Here is a 22,047-nt window from a genome sequence, read left to right as displayed (position 1 = left end):
GTCATAATGCAACAAATATCGTATCAGGACATTTTACATGACAAGCCAATTCAGTTAATATCCATTTTTAAAGTGATATATAATCAAAGCAATTATATACAGTGCAATTATTTAGGACTGAAATGCATGTTATTCAGGTGAAAAAACAACTTCTGTTACTTATTAATTGAACCGTCTTACATATCCACTAATGCTGCTGCCATTCCATTTTGTAACACAGTTTAGTTTTTCTTTACCGTAAGAAGCAATCCGGTGCCGGTGGTTTTGTGTTATGTGTCTCCTCTGTTCTCCCATCCCCCGGTCAGTCGCACCAGATGGCAGCTCTGTGGGTTCTGCTGCAGGTTCCCACAGGTCAATCATGGGTCAATGTCTGAATATGAGTTAGAAATGCTTTTCTTACGAATTGCTTTGAGGGAATATGTGCTGTGAAATGGTGCCAAGAAAAATGAATTAAAGATTTATTCATGAATCATTGAACAGGTGGTCGAGAAGTCCATCGGTTGTCTTTATTTATTTATTTATTTATTTATTTATTTATTTATTTATTTATCTATTTATTTATTTATTTATTTATTTATCTATCTATCTATCAGGTCCTGAGCTACACTTCTTGCCACTGGGTGGCGGTAATGCAACTCAAAGTTGTTTACCCAACGCCATCTCTCCATGTGAAAAAGAAAACATTTAGCCAAGAATGTACACTAGATGGCGCTGCGCTGATGTGCCCTCACTTTCAAAAAGGCCTAAAAGAAGAAGTATCACTTGTTTGGACTCCAGGTCGGTGATGGGAGTGCTTTAAATTAGTGGTTTCTGTGGCTTATGCGTAGTTTTGATACGTATGCTTAAAATATGACGTTTTTCTTATTTGTCTGTAACTGCTAGTGTTTGAGTTTTCGTGGAGCGACGAGGAACATCTGCAGAGGTCCTGCAGCTGTAGGTGTAACTTGTAACTATTGTAAAATGAACTAAGCTGATCTAGAGCCAGCCATGGCTCCAGAGCACTCACCACCGAGGACAGCAAGCGGAGCTTTAGCAGCTGATCCCGGATCGATATGCTGAGGCGAGCAGCTGCAGATGTCATCATCGCTTCCTGTGTGAATCTCAAGCCCGTCGCTTTGGACACGTAGCAGTAACTTTAACACGGCCGCAGCAGGAGGACGCTTCCCACCGCGGCCATGTCCCGCTCCAGCCGCAGGTACAGCAAGCCTCCGCCGCAGAGCAACGGCGGCTCTCTCCCCGGCTGCGACCGGGTGTGGATCCCCGGAGCCCGGGTCCTGCTGCTGGGTCTGCTCGGTGTCCTGGTGCTGGCGGTGGTGCTGAGTGTCTACCTGTCCAGCGACACCTCCGGCGGACACGGGAGCCGCCTGCCAGCCGTGGATCTGGTTAAGGACAGGGTGAGATATGTCCACAGTGGGAGCTGGAAGTCTGAACTTTACTATATTTTCGCCTGGATTATTTTGCAAGTCCGTGATAGTTGTTTAAACACGGGAAACTACAGTAAATTGTAATCAGATTATAGTTGTAATCAGATCTGTGTAGTTATACCTTCATTTAGATGAGGATCTGTAATAATCTGGATGATATTTCATCATCACTTTTACTTTAAAGCCATTGAGTAATGGCTTTAAATGTGTTCTTTCACTACTGACGAGCTGTAACATGCTTTATGGCAATGTTTTCAGTTAAAGGGGAGTGTTATGAGAAATCAACTGTACTTGTTGCAATGATATTTCCCAGCTCCCACAGAGCACCCCTCCCCCACACCTCCCTCAACCAGCTCCTCCAGCAATTAGCAAACACCTGGTGGAAGTGAGCTCTGCATATAAGCTACCTTTCCGTGCAATGCTCCTACAAACCATGTTAACGGCTTCATGGAGGAGCATTGCTGTGATGACATGCAGAAGGCAGAGTGTCAGAAAGAGCTGGATCTTCTTAAAGAAACAGAGGCCCAATTTCTTTTTAGGCATGTTTGATATATGCAGCATTTTTATACTAACTGAAGGCAACAGTTACTTGATTGTGTTATGAAAGTGCCTGGAAAATACATAATACTGCCCCTTTAAGGTCCTGTGTTTAGTTCCATCATATAAAATTATAATAGCAAAAGTAATAAATATAGCAATTATGGATGCATAAAATGATGATGAGCGTCAGCAAAAACAGAGATGGGAAAGTTTCAGTATGGAGCAACGGAACGACTGCATAAATAAAATACTGGTTAATAAAGAGTCTGAGCGTTCACAAACGCCATATTCCATTTCTGTGATATTATTCTTGTTTTTATTTCATCTCCTCTCCAACAGTTGTCCCACAAACCCAGTAAAGTCTCTGTGGCCCAGATCCGCCGCCTGGCCTCTTTGGTTGATGGCGCTCGCTTGTGGGAGACTCACCTGCGGCCGATCCTAATAGAGAGGCTCCCAGGGACTCGAGGCAGCCTGGCGGTGCAGCAGGTGTGTGAAACTGATCCACTTTCCCTTCGGATACCGATATCTGAGGTTTGGCATCAGCCAATACCAATCCCATACAGAGAAACGGTGCTGAATCGACTTAAATTGTTTCGTCTTTTAAATACACATACAAATGTACTGGATTACAAAATTATTTCATAACTACTACACCAGTACAGCACACTTAAATACAAAATAGCTCCACAAGTTTGGTCAAACATGGAAAATCAACTTTAGTTTGTTCTGTCAGTGCAATTAGGAGTAGAACAGCCAATGAAAAATAAGTAATAAAAAAACTGAAACTGATCAAAACAATAGGTTGATTATCTTGGTCAAACATAAGAATAAACTGCAGCGAAACTTCTTTCAAATGATTCTGAAAGAGAATTAGGAAATCTAAACATAATGTAAAATAAATAAACCATGACATCACTCAGAGCCTAGAATCAGACAAATAGATCAGCCCTTGTGGATTGGGTACATTGTTACTGGTAACCCATCTAGAATTTACTTCAATATCTGGACCGATACAGATATTGATATCGGATCGGTGCACATCTGGTGAATATTTAAAGATCTCACTCGGCTGCAATTTTAATTCTCCTCATCTTTAACTCCCTCTGCTCTGCTTCAGCACATCACCTCCACCCTGTCCTCGCTGTCGGCCGGCTGGTCCGTGGATCTGGACTCCTTCCGGTCTCCGACCCCTCGCGGTCAGGTCACTTTCACCAATGTTGTTGCCGTCCTGGACCCCGCGGCCCCACGCAGACTCCTGCTGGCCTGCCACTACGACTCCAAGGCCCTGCCTCCAGACCCGCGGGCCCCAGAGAGGGTCTTCCTGGGGGCCAGCGACTCTGCTGTGCCCTGTGCCATGATCTTGGAGCTGGCCACTTCTCTGGACGCACAGCTCAGATCATTCAAACAGCAGGTGTTTTGTTTTTTGCTATAGGAGTGATGTGGTTAGACTCAGAAAGCAGTTGGGGCATCAGGTTACTATTTTCGTCATTCCTTTTTTTTTTCATTTTGAAGTTTAAAGACGCTGACTAAAGTCTTCTCCCGTTTCATTCCCGTTACGCTGTTTTTAGCGCTCTGTCTCCATGGCTGCAGTGTGTGCAGAAAACGCTGACTCCAGTCCCTGTCCTCTCCCCAGAGGCTGTAATTTACCGTGCATAGTTACTGCAGGAGGGAAGCGATGACTCCAGCTGCCGTTTTAGGAAATGATCTCTTCATGAAATCACTAACTTTTCCTCCTGTCCTAGAAACTCCCGGTGACCCTGCAGCTTGTGTTTTTCGACGGCGAGGAGTCGTTTGAGGAATGGACGGCCACGGACTCGCTGTACGGCTCCCGTCACCTGGCCGAGCTCATGGGCAACACGCCGCACCCTGCAGCCTCGTCTCGCACCACCGCGCTGCAGGCCGTGGTGAGGAAGCGGCGACACGAAACAGCCAGGGTCATTCTCTCATCCAGCACATTTATAAAACCACATTTATAAAATTGAAAAAGTTTGACATGTACAATTAATATCCTGGATCTTTATAGTCTCAAAACAGGAGAAGTTACAAACTTTGTCCTACCTAATAACCAGCTTACTGGCTGAGATTTAGCACTATCTGCACCCCGTAACACCTGTAAGCTTTGAAAACTAAATAATTCCTCTTCGTGCTTTAACATACCAAAATCTGGAAACATTGAAATACTTTGAATACGTTCCAGATGCACTATACTTTCCTTTTAGTAACCACGGTGTGTTGTAAGGAAATGTAATAACGGGATGGTTAAACCATCATCTTGCAGTTGAGGTGTGTTCTGTCTAACCTGCGGGTTCCCAGTTCAGATTCTATCCCAGCCGATCCAAACGAGGCGGCTGTTAACGTTAATTCAATATTTGGAAACGTGACCAACACAGACTGAACGACTTCGTTCACTTCCTCCGTTGGTAAAACGACAGGCGGACTACAGATCTAAAACCGCACAGGAAACGGACGTAGTCGTTCACTACGTCTCCGTCTGTGGTAAAAAACCAAAATCTACCGGAGACGATCCAAGACAAGGGGAGACTGTGCTGGAAGCGAGAATTTTTTTTCAAGTGGAGTTGTACAGGAAGGCAACACTGCAAAAACACGCAATCTTACAAAGTATTTTTGGTTAAGTTCCTAACACGAATATCTTTGTACACTTGAAATAAGACAAAACTGACTTGCAAGAAACGTTTCTACAGGACACAGGTGTTTGTTTTAAGTCAACATTTCCGTAATATTGATCAGAAATGCTAGTTCCTTTAGCAAATGATTTCACTTATAACATGGGAAAAATGTCTTGTCATAAGTAAAATAAATTGCCAATGGAATATTAACTTTTTCATCGATATTAAGGAAACGTTGATTTAAAGCAAGCACCTCTATCCTGTTGAAAAGTTACTTGCGAGTTACTTTTGTCTTATTTCTAAGATATTTACACAACTAGACCAACAATACTTGGTAAGATTGTGCGGTTTTTGCAGCGAATGGCCAGGCTTCCTGTACTCGTGTTATACAATGTAGTCTTCCAGGTCCTTCCACCAGCTGCACTGTGACGAAACTTTCAACTTCTTTGAGGTCGGCGTATTGTTTTGTTTGCGTCGATGCTGCTGCTTTCTAAGCAGCCGAATTTAGCTGTCTTTTTAGCTAAGTGTCTGAAGAATGTGATTATAATTCTATCCCAGACTGAAATGAAACTAAATTACAACAGATTTGTTCATTATAATTGTTCGATAACAATTAACGCCAAATTGTCGTCGGCGTAGTTTTTATTCTTTTTCCTCCCATGTCACCAGACGGGCGCCTTGAGAAACAAATATAAAAAGTAAACCAATTTCAACAGGGTTCCTCCACATTCAGTAGTTTCTGAGTCTACCAGGATCCTCATTAGAAGCACACGTGTTAATGTTCTTGCGGTTGCATTCTCAGGACCTTTTTGTGCTGTTGGACCTGCTCGGTGGTCCCGATCCACTGATTGCGAATCATTTCGACAACACGGCACGCTGGTTTGACAGGCTGATTTCTGCAGGTGGGTGCAGCGTGCGCCTCTGCTCTGAGTGCTGAAATCGTGATCTGTGGATCTGAACCGTGCTCTTCCCCTTAGAGAAGAGGCTCCATCGGCAGGGCCTCCTCCTGTCTCACCCCGCGGAGCAGACGTATTTTAGGAAAGACGTTTACCTCGGACCCGTTCAAGATGACCACATCCCCTTCCTTCACAAAGGTAAGGCACAGAAAAAAAGACAATTTGTTTAATACAGAAGTCACTTGAGCTATTACTTCCCAGACAGGTCAGCAGTTTTACTCTCCTTAAAGATCAAATCCTTTTTATTTAAAAATATGAGTAAATCTAGAATGTGTCTTGAGTGATTCAAGACAAAAATGTCAGCGCGCACATGAATATTATCTTCAGTGCCGTCCAAACGTGTTCATATAAACACAACTCTTTCCACATTTTTAATGTTAAAACCACAAACATTTAAGTGTTAAGTGTTAACTGGTAAAACCTAAAACATTGCTAGCATACCAGTGAGATTGTGTTAAATTACAAATCAATAACCTTTGTAATTGTAGTGCTGCAGGCTTGTTGTTGGTCAGATTCTCGATGCAACGATGAGGTCTATAAAAAGACAATACGACGCTCACCACTGTGTGCGAGCCATTTTTTGTTTTTGTTGCGGTTTTAAAAACGTTTCATTTCTTCTTTCCTTCCAGGCGTCCCCGTGTTGCACATCATCGCCACTCCCTTCCCTCAGTTCTGGCACACACTGGACGACACGGAGGAGAACATGCATCGCCCGACCGTGGAGAACCTCACGAAGATCATGGCCGTGTTCCTGGCCGAGTACCTGGGCCTCTGAACCGAAAAAATGCCAAATACCTCTGAGGAGAGAGAGCCGGCGAACAAAGCCAGCCTCTGGTCCAGCTGATCTGGACGAGTCAGAGACTAGAGTCTGACGAGTTGGACCTTGTGTCTAAATGTCCTGTGAAGCAAATGGGGAAAACATGTAGAGAAACCTGAGCAGCCTTAACAAGAATTTACCGCCGTTCATATGAAGAAGATGCACTTTATCTTCTTAAAGATGGACTTGGATTGAATCGAACTGAACGCTGTCTCATATTTCTCCCAATCACTGAAGGTCTTTCTCACCTGCTTCATCGTAACCTTTACTGTAAAAGTCCAGCCTTGTTCTCTTACTCAAGGTTGGCCTCTCTGGAAGTTCAAATCACTTTTATTTATTTCTTTTTAAACTCTGAAGGTCAAAAAGTTACACTTCTGCTCATACAGATCAGTTTACCAGCATTGTCCGTGAATTGAACTCAACATCTGGTTTGACATGACTGCCCTGATGTTGTGTGTAAACACCTGTGAATTAATTCTGCTGATTTTTAAAAAATCTTTTTTAATCTGTCTTGTGTCGGGGTTTAGCTACCGTGGCTCTTTCTTGTTTTGTCAGTCAATAAAATTCTAGCAGTCTTGATGGGTGTGATGAAGAGGAAGAGGAGGGTGGCACAAGGGTGGAGGTGTCGGGCGGCGTCTCCGGGGTTGTGGGCTGCCTTGGGGAGAAGCTTCATTCTCGGAGGACAGGTAGACTTCACCTGAATGTCCTCCAGCGAGGGGCGACTGAAAACTGAGGCAGAAAATAAACCGCGTTAGAGACGCGCTTACGAAGCTAAAATAATCTTTTAATGACCCAGTTTTACCACGTGAGGGCGCTGTTGCCAGTTTAATGTTTAACTTAAACTTCATACGGTTTTAAAAAGCACAGAACTAGAACTCGTTAGCGCCGTTGTGGTTGTTTAGCTTCAGGAAATAGTCGTGTTTCTCCAGCAGGATCCGAATACGGCAAGAGTTTATTAAAATGAAATGCATCAAATAAACCCAAGAACGTCAGAGGAGCAGAAAAAGATTTAGTCGTAGTGAAAACACATACAAAATCACACTTACAGGAAAATATACTACATAAAATCCTCAGGTCCAAAAGTAGGATTCTGAAATATTTTTTAAGACTTATACTTAGGATTGTAGTCATAATTTGAAGACATGTATAGTTGTAACTTGTAAGACGTAGTTATAATTCACAAATTATCATAATGAAAAGATGTAAAGGCATAGTTGTGATTCAAAGAGTAAAGAAACAGTAATAGTTGAGAGATCCAATGTTTTCTAAATACAGAGTAATAAATATTAGACACAAAGTCATAAGAGATAAATTCCTAATTTTGAGAAAATTATTATGAGATACAATGTTTTAATATCAAAAAGTATATTTAGTTTTTGTAAAACAACGTTTTTTCAATCATTTTAAAGTCATAAATTAAATCTGTAGCTGTAAAATCCAAAGGTGTAGTCATAATATTACAGCAAAACTTTCAACGTTTCCACTTTCAAGCAAAGTCTTTGGTTAGGAAATATTTGAAGTCATAATAATTTAACAAAAAAATCTACAATTTTGTGTTACCGAGTGACAACTATGAAATATGATTTGATAAATATGATATAAAATCTTAATTATGACCAAGTACAAACAGTTTTAAAGTCACAATATGAAGATGCAAAGTCATAATTAAGAGTTAGTTATAATTATGAGATATAAGACGTGATTTTGATATAAATTACAAATATTAAAGTGTTATGAGTTGAAATCATAACTTGGAGACTTGAAGTGATAATTCTGAAGTAATAGAGAATTATAAAGTAATAAATTATGGAATATAAACTCACAACCATGAGTTGTAGCATAATAATGTGGAGATGCAAAGCTGTAAGATATGAATGATATGAAGTCAGTAATTAAATACAAGTAGGCAACAGCTAAGAGATTATAATTATCTGTTTAAAAGTCGTAATTATAAGATAGAAAAGTTGTTTTAAGCTACAAATCTATAATTGTACCATAGCTTTGATATTTTAGGAGACAATCAGTTTTCTTTCAAGACAGAATAAACTTCTGAACAATTTATAAAAACTTTTTGTTTTTTCTTTTTCACTCCAGATGCTTTAAGCTGAACAGAGTCTAACCTTCCTCTGACCTGCTAACATCCGCGGTTCGCTCCCTCTGCCGGCGGTTCTTGAACCAGTTGCTGACCTGGGTGGAGGTGAGGCCGGTGGCGGCGGCCAGCTCCCGTTTCTCCTGGGTGGACGGGTACGGCTTCCTGTGGTACCACTCCCGGAGCACGCTCCGCGATTTCTCCTGCTTTACAGATCAGGTCGTTTATTGTCCTGAACATCAGGGATCAGAAACACGTTGGAGCTCTCAGGACTGTTGGCAAGTCAACGTTTTATGGGTCATCAGAAAAGAAAAGAATTCAATTACGCATTCTTTAAGGAATACGTTGGCTTTGGTTAGTTTAGTTAAACCTGTATTTTCATCTGTTTTTATCGCAGAGTAAATATGGAATTAAAATTGATTCTACTGAGGCAACACTGGAAAACCAGACTTAGATAAAAATTTGTTCAATTTGAAGCGTTATCCTTAAGAGAATTTGATATGCAGCGCCTTTAACAAGTATTCAGATCCCCCCATTTCATCACAACCACAAACCTGAACGGATTTTTTGGTGGGATTTTAAGTTTTAGACCGACGCAGAGCAGGGCATAATTACGTGGAAAGAAAACTGAAGAATGGTTTCAATGTGAACCAATTTTTTTTTTTTTTTAGAAATTGTCCACCTGCTGAGTCTAATTTAATCTCAGCATAAGCCTGGTTGTTCTGTGAAGGCCACAGAGGTTTGTTAGAGAAAACGGCATCATGAAGCTGAGTGATTAGGTCAAACAAAATCCCAAGAGAAGCTGCAGAGAGCCACAGTCAAAATCTGGTGTCGATGCAAGAGGAAGAAAAAGCAGAAAAGTTCATTTGAAGGTTGTTTACTGCAGAATAGATCGGAGCTTCACTTTCTTCCTCTTTTGAGTAGGAAGTAGGAAGAGTCAAAGTATACCAGCCTATGGATTCAACGGGATGCTTAAAATCAAAACAAATTACCTAAATTTGCTTAAACATCTGTGGAAACACTTTCACAATAACTCTCTCTGATCTGACTGAGTTATTTTTGCAATGAAAAGTAGCATAAATGTCTTTTGATCAGGGGTCACTTTCCTGTAAGTTTTTGACCTGTCTTTAGTCCATCACACCTGAACCAAACGTCTGCCTTACTTCCTCAATATGCAGACAAATTCTCCACAGTCCTAATGACCTGATCAGGTGTGATGAAGCAGAGACGATGTAAACCCTGCAGGACTCCGACCCCCGAGGACTGAAGACTTTAGATGTACAAGGCAGTTTTCAATTTTAAAAATACTTAAAAACTTAAGTGTGGCTGCAACTTATTAATTCAAGAATGTTGGATCTTGAAAATGCCACGTGTTGATGCCTGAACGCAAGAGAATGCCACACTTTTCAGGTTTTTGTTTGTAAAAACAAAAAAGGAAAGAAGCAATTATGCACCACTTTGTGTTGATCCCAAAAAGTGACAAAGTCCCTGGTTCTAACTTTCGAATAATTTTGCGAGGTGCTAAGGAGAAGGTCCTCAAAGTGATAAAAGCGCCCCGGTCACTATCAGAGGGCAAATAAACCAAAGAGCGGTTTTGATTTTTTTTTTTTTTTTAGGAGATTTCTTCCCACCTTGAAGCAGTAGCTGGTCTCCTCGCCGTCCCAGATGGTGTAGGGTAAAGGAAACTTCCTCCTGACGCGGTACTTCCCCACGGCCCCCAGGGGCCGGCCCCGCTGCCTCTCGGCCTCGGCGTAGCGGGCCCGCAGCCACAGCTGCTGCAGGAACTGGTGGCTGCGCGGGGAGAACAGGAAGCCCTCCAGCTGGGCGTAGAGGTCCGAGAAGCGGCCCTGGTGAAAGGCCACGGCTGCCTTGGCTTTCAGCACGCTCTCCAGCTCCCAGTGGCACGAAGAAGAAGAAGAGGGAGGAAGAGTGCAGAGGAAGCTGGCGAGACGATCCATGTGACCGCCCTGCAGCAGGACCTCACACACACAGATGACCTGCTCTGCTGTGAAGATCATCGCGGTAAAAACAAACAAAAAAAAATACAACTTCTCTACAGCTTAGCTCCTCTGAGAGCTGCAGCCTCCGTGGATCATTATGGATGAACCAAAACCAAACCAACCAGCATGAGTGTTGGGATCGAGCCTCATCATACCCTCGCGCAGGTAACCTGAGCCCATCAGGGTTTATAATAACACACCAGAGATCCCCCCGCTTCTCTTGTGCAAACACGAGCCGGCGCCGCCGCACCTTTGAAAGCTCTGAACTAACCGGAGAACGAGCCCAAAGCTTTCCCAGAAAGGCATTTGAATAAAATTTTGTTGACAAATTTTAGGCAAAATCCCTGAACAAATAGAGAGTTGGTTGTGCCCTACAGCTCCAACAAGGGGCAAATAGGAGACAAACTTTTTTTTTTTTTTTAATAAATGTAGTTTATTACAGTATCATGTAATATAAAAAATAGAATGCATTTGAGTAAAAAAACAAACAAACAAAAAAAAAAAAACCAGGAAGGACATTTAAAGACAGACATCTCCCTTTTTAAAAACATAAAAACACCAACGCACAATCTTTGGTTAAATCAAGAGTTGTGTAGGTTAAGTGACTGGTAACAATAAAAACGCAAGGCTACAAACAAAAGAAAAACAAGCATGCTTTGGTATATTTAAAACAAACAGCTCCGTTTCCATTGTCTAAAGTTTAACAGCGGGAAAAACTAGAGTTTAAAAACCTCCGAGCTGACGCAAAGTCATCCGAGATTTCCTATATGCACCGTTTTCACGAGTCTTAACTTTAAGCTAGGAACCGACTGGTACATGCAATTAAATAGGTTAAATGTACAAAACATACCAATCAGAAGAAAATATAAAAATCACAAACGCAGGTCATCACTGTAACTGGTAATACTTAAGTATACTTAAGTATTACCATACTTACGTCCACACTGGATTTCAAGAGTGAACCCCCCCCGCCGTTAAAGAGCTTGATTTTTAGGACAGGAAGAAATAATTAACAGAATAAACAACTTCCATTTCTTCATGAGCTGCCTTACAATTCAGCAGAAAAAAACCCAACTTTGTTATGAGAAAATTATATAAATTTAAAGTGGCACATCCTTGAACTAATATTTTGCTGAAGTAATTTTTGTTCAAATTTGATTGTCTTGAATTAAGTTAAGACATCTTTTTAGAAAATATTCCTCACGTTTGCTCACTTTAATCACTCAGTTGAAGCCACAGTTTGCAGATATCGGATGAATCAGATGATTAAGGGTTTGGGTTTGATAAGCCAAGTTAAATCCTTCCAGAGAAAACAAGTCAAGGAAGCCCTTAAAATCGTCAAAAACGCCTTGTGATTGTATGTTATGAGCTAATAAAATCAGACTCAAACAGACGCAACCTATAAATATATGTTTGGCAAAACCACCGTTAATCACCAAAGAGAGAAAGAGAAAACAATAAAATAACCACAGTGATATGGGTTTGCTTTCCCCCCACATAAAACAGGAGTTTCAAATGTCTGCTAGAAATCTGAAGATGGATTTTTAGTTTTCAGCAACTGAGAACGTGCAAGCATTCCTCCAAACCCAGACAAGAATTACCTCATGAGAGGAAAATTAAAGTTTGGAAACTGAATCCTAAACGTTTTACCAATAGTAGCACTGGGACGAGGTGGGGGTGCTAGACTTTTCTCCAATGAATTTCTGTCTCATTATCTGTTGAGATGGTGACAGTTTTAACAAATATCTAAAAAAACCCAAAAACCCATATTTTTTAAAAATAAAAATGCACATACTGCAGCTTTAAGTCACAAAAACCTGCCGTTTTAACAGGGGCGTGTCCACTTCTGACATCCACTGCACATTTATGTACCATAAACGAGCAAAAAGCTTGACGGCTGCCTGCGTTGCGGCCGCAGACGGCCTGTTTGGTTTAGCGTTTAAATCCAAAGGACCCGGAGCGTCCCGAACAAATGAGTCCCACCGCGATCACGACAGAACGCGAGCGTTAACGTAAACAGAATGCCAATGAAATGTGCAAAATATACAACGATTTTAAAAGAAATAAAAATAAATGAGATGGAGCAACGACCATGCAAATAAAGTATCACAGCAATTCACAGAGGGTCAAACTGACGTAGAAATGTGGGCATTCTTTAAAGTCCAAAAATCTGGTCAGCAACATACAAGTCATACAAAACGGTGTAACAAACACAAAACAAGAATACATTTTTAAAAAAAAAAAAAACAACAAAAAACGGTTTAAAATAAGGCACTTATCAGCATCATTGTACTGAGACTTTGGCTGCATTTGATGAGAAACATCACAATCAGAGCAAAACGCTTTAGTGTAATGCGCGTCAACGCTTCATTTCATCTCCCAAGCGTTGTGCGACGTAGTGTCCTATAAAGAGCTACACATATATTGCATAGAGTTATAACCTTTTCAACTCCTGTATCATTATTATCATCATAATTTCAATCACACAATTCAAAAACTGCAAAAAAAAACCAAACAAACAAAAAAACCAACTTTAAACAACATTAAATGCAACAAATCTGCCTGCTTGGCCAGACTTCAGTAACTGGTTCATGTCTGTGAAATACTGTTGTGTTTCCCTTGCAACTAGGAGGCAAAATAAAGAGCATGAAGGTTTTTATGCTCTTCATTGTGGAGTGTTGGTAGCGTAAGAAGAGTCAAAGTCCAGAAGCTCTCACTGAGAAATGTACAAGTGTTTTCACTTTACCAGATCTTCTCTCTTTTGGTGGCACCTCAAGGAAAAACTCCAGGAAAAGGTACTGTTGAATTTTCTCAAAATGTCATCCAGCTTAGCTCCTCTCTCAAGATAAAAAATAAAAATAAAAAAAAAGTGGCTAAAAACGGCAGAAAATTCCCTTAAAATCTAGAGGTAAAACCTCAAAATGAAGCATTTCCAGGCACGTTAACACTCATCATGGATGTCGATGTCATTTATTTTCTTTTTTTTTTTTTTTATCTAAAGATGTATCTGACTCATTGCTTATTTTTCTGACTACAGGAGAGCTTTGCATACAAAATAAAACTGGGTGAGGAGATATATTCATGGATGCTTGACAAACCTTCCTGGTAAACCACATTTAAGTTGTTTTCCTCTGGATCTCACCAAGCCTTTATGAATATTCCACAAATTTTGAGCATAGTTGAGGTCAAGGCATTCCTGAAGCCAAACGTTAGCCGGTTTTGTTCTTTTAACCTCAGTTACATGTGTTTGGGTTTGTTGTAGGGTCTAGCTGTTAACTCCTCATCTTAGGGCTGAGAAACATTTACTCTCCAAGTAGAAATTCTCACTTTCAGCCTCATTAAAAGAAAATTCGTCTAAAGCTAAACCCTTTAAAAAAAAAGGGGGGGACAATCAGGTTTTATGTCTGGAATCAAGAATGCATTTTATGGTTTAAAAAAACAAACACACTTGATTTTATATCCATCTAAAGTTTTTAGAACAAATATGCTGGTAGAAAGAAAAGAAAATATTTTCTATATTTATATTTATTTAAAGTGGATCCATTCACTTTTCTGTAGTGACGCTTTTAGGTCAAAATAGGTAATGAGATTAATATGCATTATGTAACATTGACGACCCTAGTATAAATCATTACATCCTGTAAGAAGGATGGTAAAGAATAAATCTTTAAATGCCCCAAACCAGCGTGACATTGATATCCATGAAAAGCGTATGCAAGGTTCTGACTGGAGCTGCCAAACACCGCAAAACAAAACTGCAAAGACTTCTCTCAAAAGTGCCAGTCAGGACTGTGAAGGCATTAAAGCGTTTAAATACCTAATTAATATGTTTAAAGAGTGTGAAGGTAACATGTCGGGTCATGAGGAGAAACTAAAGTCTTTCAGAGGATCATCGTCGCCAGCGTACAGTTTTAGGAGACTACAAACCCAGGTCTTCATCCACGGGGACCGACTGGAGCTGAGTGAGGATCTTGGGGTCCCCGTCCATCTCCTCTGGGTCGCCCAGGGGAGACCTGGCGTCCTCGTCCTGCCCCGGCGAGGGGCTCCCCAGCAGGAGCGACTCCCCGCCGGGCAGGCCGAGGTCTACGGGCAGCTCGCCCTTCCCCCGCATGTCAAACAGCGTCAGGCTGGCCGAGGTGGAGAGCGACACGGGGCTCCACGCCGGCTGGGACAGCTGGAGGCTCGGCGCCACGCCGCTGTACATGGGGCCGAGGGCCAGCAGGCTCTCCGGAGTGAGCGAGCTCTGTGTCGTCATGGTGACGGGCTGGTCCACGAGCGCCTGGCTGGTGGCGACGGCGGAGTCCGGAGCACAGTACAGAGGGGACGAGCTGATGAAGTTCAAGGGCGAAGCTGCCGGACCGGCGGAGGTCGAGCCGGGGGCGGACGGAGGCTGGTGGGCCACAGGAGGCGCGGAGGGGCCAAGAAGCCCCGCCACGCCGTTGGCAGAGATGGTGGGTGCGTCTGGGACTGGTTTCAGGGGTAAACTGGTGAGCTGGATCCCTGCTGGGATGGTCAGAATCAGCTTCCCCTGCTGGACACTCAGATAAGGACTTCCACCAAGAACGAGGTTCCCTAGAGGAAAACACAATGATCCGTATTTAATGACTTTATGCACATCATGCTAGTTGCGCTACTGAGCAACCACAAACTTTATGGAGATGGCTAAGGGGTAGAACAACTATTACAAATGATTTCATCTGATTTGATGATTTTGATTATGTTTTACAAACATAAAAAGTGGCGTTATTTGTATCCATCCCTCGTTAAACAATATTTTATCAAATGATCTCAGGTACGTCTTATCAGTTTTCAAGTCTAACCACAAATTTCAGTGAGATCTGGGCTTTGACTAGGCCATTCCGACACATCAATACCTATTGATATAACTGATGATCCTCTAGCTCTAGCCTGCATGTTTGGGAACCTCCAAGGGTTCCTTCCATCTTCCCATCAACTTTCACCTTCTTCCGAGTCCCTGCTGAAAAAAAGCATCCCCATTTTTGCCACGTTCCCTGCATGGATTGTGGCAAAATAAAGGGTGCATTCACACCAGCCCTGTTAATCCGCTTTAATCCAACACTAGTTAATTTGCCTAGAAAGTCTGGCTTGTTTGTGGAGGTGTGAACGCACAACAGAACTCTGATGCGGACCAAAAAACCTCTGGTCCACCTAAAAACCTCAGTCTCGGTTTGGTTGAAGTGAACTCTGGTGCCGTTTGAATGCATATGTGAATGCCAGCGGACCGCAGGTCGCTCCAAAAGCGGTGAAGCAGACTGTGATGGAGGGTATTCTGGGTAAATGCAACCTAAACAAACACACGAGTGTAACGACAGTCAGAAGAATAGTTTGTGGTCTTTTGCCAAAGATGAAAGAGAAATTCTACAGCCACTAAAATCTGACCCTACTTCTTCTTTTTTGATATGTTGGCGACGGCAAACTACTGAATGGAGCATTACAATCACCAACTGGTAACCCGACGCTACTACATTTCTGTTTGCATTATGTGAAAAAGAAACTTGTGCTCAGCTTTCCTTTCATTTCCTTAAGTGGTTCTTGATGCAGCGCCACCACAGGCGAGAAGGGGGAACAGGTTTTTCCAAATGATTTGGTTCACCGCCGTGTGAAAGCGAACCGCACAAGTGGAAAATATAACAAATGTTGCAATTTTTGTCCCCAATTGAACAGAATCTTCTAGACAATCAGGTGTGAAAACAACCCAAATGTTTCTGTTGCTTTCTTTCAGCAGAGGTTGTCTTCCACTCTTCAGATCTGATCCACAATAAACAATTTGTTTCCTCTCAAGATTCACTTAAGTTTTTTAATTTTTATAGAATCCAAAATACATTTAATTCTTCATCATATGAAATGAAATCCCAGCAAAGAATCCAACTGAAGACCAATGATAAATCTCATTTTCCAATGAAACATGCTTACCTGTTGGAGAGGAAGGTAGCTGAATGATCCCAGGGTTCAGGAGCTGCACGGCGGGGGCCACGCTGCTCGGGTTCCCCACTCTCTGAATTGGACTCAGCGGGTTTATCCGGAGCGGGGTCTGCGGAGCCCCTCCGGATCCGGGAGCCGAAGCCAGGATCTGCAAGGGCAACCCGGCCGAGGGGATGGAGAGAGCCGGGCTGGCCGGCACCACCTGAGGGAAAGAGACGTTGGAGGAGGTCTGGATGGAGGAGACGGGGACCAGCTGAGGCATGGAGAGAGAGACTAACTGTGCAGAGGCGCTGCTGCATTTGGCTTGTGACACCGGCACTACTGGAGTTGGGGAAGATGCGGAGAGAACCTGCGGAGTCTGGATTTTGCTGGGGGTGGAGTTTATTTGCTGGAGGGTAGCGTTGCTTAGCTCTGAGACCGAAACCACAGTCGCAGCAGATTCAGATACAGTTGTTGGGGGCTCTTTATTCTGCTTCGGTGGTCTGCCACCCGGGTTTTGGAAAGATGGAGCCGGCGAGGTGAGTGGGGATACTGGGACAAGCTGAGGGCACTGGGATCCTAAAGACGTCTGGACCAGATGGGAGACTGGTGAACAGTGGATGGAAGGCACAACTTGGGGCAAAGAGATGACATGAGGGGCGGAGTGGATGGAAGAAACCGACGAGGGAGAAACCCCCTGCTGACTGGGAGAGTTAGAAATAGCTACACTTGCAGAAGACAGAGGCGCTGTGAGGGAGAGCGGCTCTTGATGTTGCGGGTTCTGGGTTAAGACTAGAGATGGAAGACAGGTGGGAGAAGACAGAGCTGGCGGGGAGGGCGATAAAGACGAGGAGGACGGGGATACCGTCTGGCTGCCTCCTTCCGATTCACAGCGGACGTGAAAATCCATGTTGTTGCCGCTCTTGGCTTTGGTTTGAAGTGGAGGAGAAATGATGGCGGAGGCCTCGGAAGATTGCAAGTTGCTGCTCAGAACCGCCGCCTTGGCCTCCACCGCCTCCTGCTGCTCTGCGCCGACCCCGGGTTTGGCTATGACCTGAGCCCCGTTCAGGATCAAAGGAGAGCTGGTGGCGACAGGACTCAGCGTGACCGTCTGGCAGTCGCCCAGACTCAGGCCGTTGATGATGACGCCAGCCCCGGCGCCGGAGATCAGGGAGTTTCCGTTCAGCAGCAAAGGCTGCGGCGCTGTGAGGAAGCCGCTGGTGCTGTTGAGGATGAGCTGGCTCCCGGCGCTGCAGGGCACCGCCGAGACGGAGATGATGGAAGCCCCGGAGCCGACGGTCTCCTCAGGTTTGTCCGCCGCTTCGTCCATGACGCTCGCCTCGTCTTCAGTGCTGTGGTTCCCATCAGACTCACTGAAATTTGATGCGATATTAAACATAAAAAAATTACTTTGATTATTTAATGTGTCTTTCACAATTATTTCTGCTTTTTGAGAAAATATGAAGTTTAAGTGCGTTGCAAAAGCACCAAATCATAGCAAGTGTTTTGGTCTATTTCTTTTGCAAATATCTTCTTAAAATAAGACAAAACTGACTCACAAGTAACTTCTTTGCAAAATATAGGAGCTTGCTTTATGTCAATAATTCCATCATATTGAGGAAAAAGTCTTAGTTCCACTGGCAGATTATTTCACTTTTAACATGAGGTAAATGAATTTTTCTATGTGAAATAATCTGCCAGTGGAACTGAAACTTTTTCATCAATATTATGGCGTTATTGACATAAAACAAGGTACTTCTTGCCTTGAAGTTATTTATAAGTTAGCTTGGTCTTATATGAATTGAACCCAGATATTTGCACTAGAAACCAGACCAAAACACTTGGTAGGATTCTGTGTTTTTGCAGTGCAGGGACAGTTATTGCTTTCCTGTTTTGATTAAAAGCAGATACTGCAGTATTAAAATTGGAATTATTTGTGCTGCATTACTGAGAGACATCTAATGTAAATCAGAGAGATTTTGTGCTGGTTGGATTTAGATCTCATATTTCTAATGGCAAAAGAAAATTTGTTCAAGTTTCTCCTCTACTTTTAAACCGCAGCACGGTTAACCATTTTTCAACACACCGCTCCTCCAACTTAATAACCAACCATGAATAGCAGCACTCCTCTGTGCAAGCAGGAAGCACCAGAGTCCTAAAAACTCCTTTAGGGTGCAGGTTTTGGTTCGTTTGTGTAGTTTTGACCACACAGATTCGCTGCGTCGCTCGGCCTGACCATGCTCTCCATGTTCTGTTTTATCTCTTCTCCTAACAGATCACCCCTGTTTGGAGAAGCAGTGGTTGTAAAAAAAAAAAAAAAAAAGAAACAAGAGATGCGACGATTATTCTGCCAGAGACAGGAATCAGCGCCACTCTTCATTAAATAAAAACCAAGAACACACACACATTTTGGCCTGTACAGTACTTGATAAATAAGTGGGCTGAAAATAAAACCAGAGTCATGTAGTCTGATGCACTTCTTTGAGCTTAGATAAAAGCTGTAGACAAAGGCTTTTAAACATACGTGAGTATATTATAATGTTATTTTCTATTCAATTTAAAGCTACTACTTCCATCAAGTACTGTACAGGCCTTTTTCCCCCTTTTATAAAAGAGGAGAAAGAGTCAATAAAAATAATTCTGAATCAGTGAAAATTGGATTCATTAGAAAGGACCTGAAAGAAACTGAATAAGTCAAGCTTCTTGAAGCACATTTGATTTGGTTGGTGTGTTCTGATCAGTCAGTATAAAGCTACAGCTTGTGCTCAATTAGTTTGACTGGTTATTACGCTTCTCATTCCCCACCAGAAACAAACATTTTTCATTTACATTTGCAGTTTCAAGAATTCCCAGTGAGAAAGTCAAAATACCCAGGACATCATTTGCTAAGTAAGCTGAGGCGACTTGTTGAATTCTCCTCTGACTAAATCTGTTCAATTTATCTGACGATGAGTCACTTTTTTTAATTACACCAACCAAACCCAGAGTCAATTAGATGGCGTTCTCAGCTCCCTAGACTTTTAATTTTGATCATGCATCTTTGGCAACGACCAGCAGGATTGTAACAAGAACTTGTCTAACGAGATCTCCTGATATTAAAATTGATTTTTGTGGCGACTTCGGTCGCTCGTGAGCACCAGCCAGTTGCAGTCGTCATGGCTTCACCCTGGTTGTTGTAACAGAAGATGCCTCAACTAACTCTTAAATGTTGGGCAGCATTTTCAGTTTCCAGCCGAGATGATAAACAGACAAGACGCGGACAACGTGTTCATGTCAGACGCTGAAGGTGGCAGAAGGTGTGTTACTTTTCCTGATTAAACTATTTTTTTTCTCTGCTGGTTCTTTGGGAGCATCAATAAATATCATTATTTTGCTGACAATGAACACCACAAGGTCTGTATCAGTCACACCTATTTGTCGAAGAAGTGGCCTGATCCATCTCTACTGCAATGTATAAAATGAGAAGAGGTCTCAGGCTGTGTGATCTGATCCTGCAGGGTTTTTTTCCCCCCACTCACGCACTTTTGTTAAAGGTTTCCACTAACTAACCTGGCTTTCCCTGGCTCTGAAGGCGGCAGCGCAGTGCAGAGTTTCAGGAAACTTGAGCCATCGTGGGGCCCATCTGGATCTCACATTTCATAACAAAGCAACATGCTTCAGGTTTGAGATGTGTGACTTCACTGCTGCCAAAACACAGTTACAGCCAAATCAACTGCATAAACCAGCGTCTAGCATATTGGCTCGTTTTTGCACTCAAGTGAAGGCGTGCTGTGTTTTTTTTCCTTCAGGTTTTTTTCTGTTTCCTCTGCTTCCAAACAAAGGACACTGCTGCGGCTTATATAGTTGAATGTGTGCACATGCATGCAGCTTTGTTGCTCTTGCCTTTTGCTGTGGGTCCCGGACGGGGTCCTGTCCCTCTGCCTGCGGTTCTTGAACCAGTTGCTGACCTGTGTGAGGGACAGTCCGGTGACTTTGGCCAGGTTTTTCTTCTCGTCCGGAGTGGGATACCTGTTGCTCTTGTAACATTCCTTCAGAGCGTTCCGGGACTTTTCCTTGAAGCAGTACACGGTCTCTTCCCCGTCCCAGATGGTTTTGGGCAGGGGGAACTTCTTCCTGAGCCGGTACTTGTCCACGGCGCCCAGGCTGCGGCCCCGGGACCTCTCCGCCTCCTTGTAGCGGGCTTTGAGGTACAGGTCCTGCAGGAACCCATGGTTAGACGGGTGGAAGTCATAGCTCTCCAGGATGGCGTACAGCTCCTTGAACTCCTCCCGGTGGAAGGCCACCAGCGCCTGGGCCTTCAGCAACGTCTCGTTGCCACGTAGCAGCTCGGACGAAGGAGGTATGGTGGAGAGAAACCTCCACAGGCGATCCACATTACCCGCTTGCAACAGGGCCTCGCACAGACACGAAACCTGGTCAGTGGAGAAACTCAGAGCCGACTTCTGGAAACTTTGGAGCAGATGTTCCGAAACTCGGGCGGTTTCTTTGTCTTCTTTGGACTCGGCTGCTGATGGCTCCTCTGGGCTGTTCTCAGATTGTTCTGTAGACTCTAAAGACAAGGAAGCCATTTTCACTTTAACTTTTTTTCCCCACTAGTAGTTCCTCCTCCCCTGTCTCTCTCTCTCTCTCTCTCTCTTCCTCCGTCCCTCCCTCCGCAGCGCTGCGTTTTTCCCGTCCTCCGCTCCGCCAGCAGACCGATTAATGTGCCTCCAGGCCAGGCGCAGACACGCCCCTCTCTCTATTGCTGCTGGCACGATCCAACCCATCTAAATGTGATCTCAGGCTGCAGCTTTAATTAACTCCAACAGGGACTGTATGTCTCGAAGTTGCCCTTTTGCCCCTAACATTTCTGAAAAACCATCGGTGCTTACACGCTCCAGAACTTTGGATGGCAGTCGCCCAGGGCGGCGGTGGAGAGGCAGAGAAGGGAGGGAGGTTGGTCACCCGATAACTGTCAACTTTTAATATGTAAAAGTTTGTTGAAAGTATGCAATAATCTCTGTTGTTTCCTGTAAATAATGTAGCTGATGTATTCTGTGTCCATCTTATTTGTCTTAAAGTTGGCTGATAAGGCAGAAATGTCTCACCATTTTTGCCCTGTCAGCAACAAAATGGATAAGGCACCATTATCACTACTTTTCACCATTAGCTCTACTATTAGAGAAGCTAATGGTGGAGGTATTTTCACTACCTCCACCATTATAACTGTGTTTGTTTGCTTGCTGGTAGTTTGCGCTACCTGAGTTATACTTCCGGGTGCGAGTGAACATGACAATTGGGGTTAAAGTGAAACATGGTGGTTGCATTACGCCCATTCTGAGGATGGAACGGGGTTTTTATTGAACAATGGATAAAATTATAAATAGCCCCCAAAACTTCAAGTGTCTGCTGGCTATTATAAGAATAAAGAAAGCTATAATCTTTTTCTGCATAACAGTGAGCCTAAACATACTTCTAAATGAAGGCTTATCTGCATAAAAACAGAAGATACCAGAACTGCAGCTGTATTAGTCCTTACATCGTTTATAATTTATCTTTTCCCACTGGATCAAACGGTCTGTTGAGCATTAGGTGGTTTATATGCAAATATAGTCTGCACAAACACATATCGATAGGCCAAAATGCCTCCACCAGCTACGTGGATCTAGATGATTTTTGCAGTTAATAAGAAT

General features: G+C 43.1%; 3 protein-coding genes across 4 annotated transcripts; 1 reads left to right on the top strand and 2 right to left on the bottom strand.

The window, feature by feature from the left end:
• Positions 1-611: 611 nt before the first annotated feature.
• qpctl (glutaminyl-peptide cyclotransferase like) lies at positions 612-6,873 on the top strand. Of its 2 annotated transcripts, XM_023351320.1 has the most exons (8): positions 612-777; positions 883-1,394; positions 2,304-2,450; positions 3,082-3,375; positions 3,707-3,868; positions 5,394-5,493; positions 5,569-5,685; positions 6,177-6,873. In XM_023351320.1, the coding sequence occupies exons 2-8, from the start codon at positions 1,176-1,178 to the stop codon at positions 6,320-6,322; spliced, it is 1,185 nt and encodes a 394-aa protein (XP_023207088.1). In that variant the 5' UTR covers positions 612-777; positions 883-1,175; the 3' UTR covers positions 6,323-6,873. The 2 variants fall into 2 exon arrangements, with proteins under 2 accessions (XP_023207088.1, XP_005804188.1); XM_005804131.2 differs by having other exon boundaries at positions 612-1,394.
• On the bottom strand, positions 6,856-10,674 carry LOC102231432 (homeobox protein SIX2-like). The gene is made up of 3 exons (XM_014470656.2): positions 10,085-10,674; positions 8,496-8,656; positions 6,856-7,093 (listed from the first exon to the last, which is right to left on the bottom strand). The coding sequence occupies exons 1-3, from the start codon at positions 10,469-10,471 to the stop codon at positions 6,931-6,933; spliced, it is 711 nt and encodes a 236-aa protein (XP_014326142.1). The 5' UTR covers positions 10,472-10,674; the 3' UTR covers positions 6,856-6,930.
• Positions 10,675-11,978: 1,304 nt separating this feature from the next.
• Positions 11,979-21,270, bottom strand: LOC102231176 (homeobox protein SIX5-like). Its single transcript, XM_005804157.2, has 3 exons — positions 20,258-21,270; positions 16,388-17,748; positions 11,979-15,025 (listed from the first exon to the last, which is right to left on the bottom strand). The coding sequence occupies exons 1-3, from the start codon at positions 20,941-20,943 to the stop codon at positions 14,373-14,375; spliced, it is 2,700 nt and encodes an 899-aa protein (XP_005804214.1). The 5' UTR covers positions 20,944-21,270; the 3' UTR covers positions 11,979-14,372.
• Positions 21,271-22,047: the final 777 nt, after the last annotated feature.

This window comes from Xiphophorus maculatus, chromosome 18 (assembly GCF_002775205.1).
Source record: "Xiphophorus maculatus strain JP 163 A chromosome 18, X_maculatus-5.0-male, whole genome shotgun sequence".
In the NCBI taxonomy this organism is placed as follows: domain Eukaryota; kingdom Metazoa; phylum Chordata; class Actinopteri; order Cyprinodontiformes; family Poeciliidae; genus Xiphophorus; species Xiphophorus maculatus.
This window is presented reverse-complemented; position numbering and strand designations above follow the sequence as displayed.

Coding starts and splice junctions, on each gene's coding strand:
- qpctl (XM_023351320.1), top strand. CDS start 1,176: ATGTCCCGCTCCAGCCGCAGGTACAGCAAGCCTCCGCCGCAGAGCAAC. Junction 2,451..3,081: donor GCAGCCTGGCGGTGCAGCAG/GTGTGTGAAACT, acceptor GCTCTGCTTCAG/CACATCACCTCCACCCTGTC. Junction 3,869..5,393: donor CCACCGCGCTGCAGGCCGTG/GTGAGGAAGCGG, acceptor TTGCATTCTCAG/GACCTTTTTGTGCTGTTGGA.
- LOC102231432 (XM_014470656.2), bottom strand. CDS start 10,471: ATGATCTTCACAGCAGAGCAGGTCATCTGTGTGTGTGAGGTCCTGCTG. Junction 8,657..10,084: donor AGACCAGCTACTGCTTCAAG/GTGGGAAGAAAT, acceptor TCTGTAAAGCAG/GAGAAATCGCGGAGCGTGCT. Junction 7,094..8,495: donor CGAACCGCGGATGTTAGCAG/GTCAGAGGAAGG, acceptor TTTCTGCCTCAG/TTTTCAGTCGCCCCTCGCTG.
- LOC102231176 (XM_005804157.2), bottom strand. CDS start 20,943: ATGGCTTCCTTGTCTTTAGAGTCTACAGAACAATCTGAGAACAGCCCA. Junction 17,749..20,257: donor TCCGGGACCCACAGCAAAAG/GCAAGAGCAACA, acceptor ATCAAATTTCAG/TGAGTCTGATGGGAACCACA. Junction 15,026..16,387: donor GCTACCTTCCTCTCCAACAG/GTAAGCATGTTT, acceptor GTTTTCCTCTAG/GGAACCTCGTTCTTGGTGGA.